General features: G+C 56.0%; 1 protein-coding gene across 1 annotated transcript; it reads right to left on the reverse strand.

The window, feature by feature from the left end:
- Positions 1–631: 631 nt before the first annotated feature.
- Positions 632–1,587, reverse strand: LOC130588246 (zinc finger protein 239-like). The gene has a single exon (XM_057389193.1). The coding sequence runs from the start codon at positions 1,547–1,549 to the stop codon at positions 632–634; it is 918 nt and encodes a 305-aa protein (XP_057245176.1). The 5' UTR covers positions 1,550–1,587.
- Positions 1,588–1,593: the final 6 nt, after the last annotated feature.

A 1,593-nucleotide genomic window follows, 5' to 3' on the forward strand; every position in this document is an offset into this window, starting at 1 on the left:
CCTGGCCCCAGGCCAGGGCCAGCAGCCATAGTGGCCAAAGTGCTGCAGGAGTTGGCTCTGTCAGGGCCTTTCAGCTGCTGCCCATCCCTGTGCCCCTCCAGCCCAGGCTGTCCCACGCTGTCCCTSCYCTGTCCCTCTGTYCCTGCAGGCTGTCRTTTTGCAGCACAAAAGGCAAAGATCCCGGGCTGGGACAAGAAGAATTTACTGGGAGCAGCAATGAGATAAGGAACCAACAGGAACAGCAACAATATTGATAACAGAAGGGACAAAACAAACAAAGAATTTACAGGGAAAACTCCCACAGCTCCAATGGGCTCCTCCTGATCATGTATTTTCTCCTGACCTGGAAGAACATCCTTCTTCCCACAGGAGAGAGAAAAGAGTCCCTTTCCCTGTCCCTGGCAATGACCTGAGGTGGGATCAGATATAAGGACAGGGGCATGGCCAGACCCTCATGTTCTTCCMTCCCAGCTCACATCAGGGGCAGAGAAAGGGTCAGATGTCTTCACAGCATGGATCACTGGGAATGTGGGTCACCAGGGCTCTTCCCAAACTGGGTCCTGTGATGGAGGATGAAGTTGGAGCAGCAGATGAAGCATTTTGAGCAGTCAGGGCACTCGCAGGACTCCCTTTACCGGTGCCTCCATTGGTGTCGGGCCAAGGTAGAGCTGTCTGAGAAGCTCTTCCCACACTGGAGACACTTGTAGGGCCTCTCCCCAGTGTGGATGCACCGGTGCCTGATGAGGTGAAACTTGTACTTGAAGCTCTTCCCGCATTCAGGGCAGCGGAAGGGCCTCTCATCCCTGTGACTCTGCTGGTGCCTGAGGAGATCTGAGCTGGTCGGAAACCTCCTCCCACACTGAGAACACAAGTAGGGCCTCTCTTCGGTGTGGATGCGCTGGTGGCGGATGAGGTGGGAGCTCGAGCTGAAGCTCTTATCACATTCCCCACACTTGTAGGGCCTTTCTCCAGTGTGGATGCGCTGGTGCCTGACAAGGGTGATGTAGTGCTTGAAGCCCTTCCCACAGTCAGGGCAGAGGAAGGGCCTCTCCTCCCTGTGAATTTGTTGATGGCTGAGGAGTTGGGAGCTCTGTGAAAACTTCGTCCCACATTCCCCACACTCGTAGGGCCGTTCCCCAGTGTGGGTCCGCTGATGATGAATCAGGGTGGAGCGCCACCCGAAGCTCTTCCCACACTCCAAGCACTTGTAGGGTTTCTCCCTGCCATCAAGCTCCTCAAGGACCCCCAGCTCTAAGTCCCAGCTGAAGCTCTGGGTACCTTCCTGGCACAGGGTGGGTCTTTCCCCCTCAGAGAACCCTGGGTTTGGTATGCTGCCCCTCCTTGTGTGGAAACTCTCTGACTTTTCCTCCTCGTTGGATTCCTGTGCTGTGGAGACACTGAAAACAGCCTCCTCCAAGAGGTTCTGCAGGGGGTATGTATACTCCCTGCTCTCCAACCTCAGCTCATTTTCTGGGGCAGGAATTACAAGGAGAGGATGGGATTCGCCTCGGTGCCAGAGGGAAGAGGAAGGAAATCCGCTCCAATCCATCCCCAGCAGGACGGTGTCGGCAGCGGGGTTGTCCTGCAGCCAGG

This window comes from Malurus melanocephalus, unplaced genomic scaffold (genome assembly GCF_030028575.1).
Source record: "Malurus melanocephalus ecotype Western Australia unplaced genomic scaffold, MMel_1.1 scaffold_3909, whole genome shotgun sequence".
Lineage (NCBI taxonomy): Eukaryota > Metazoa > Chordata > Aves > Passeriformes > Maluridae > Malurus > Malurus melanocephalus.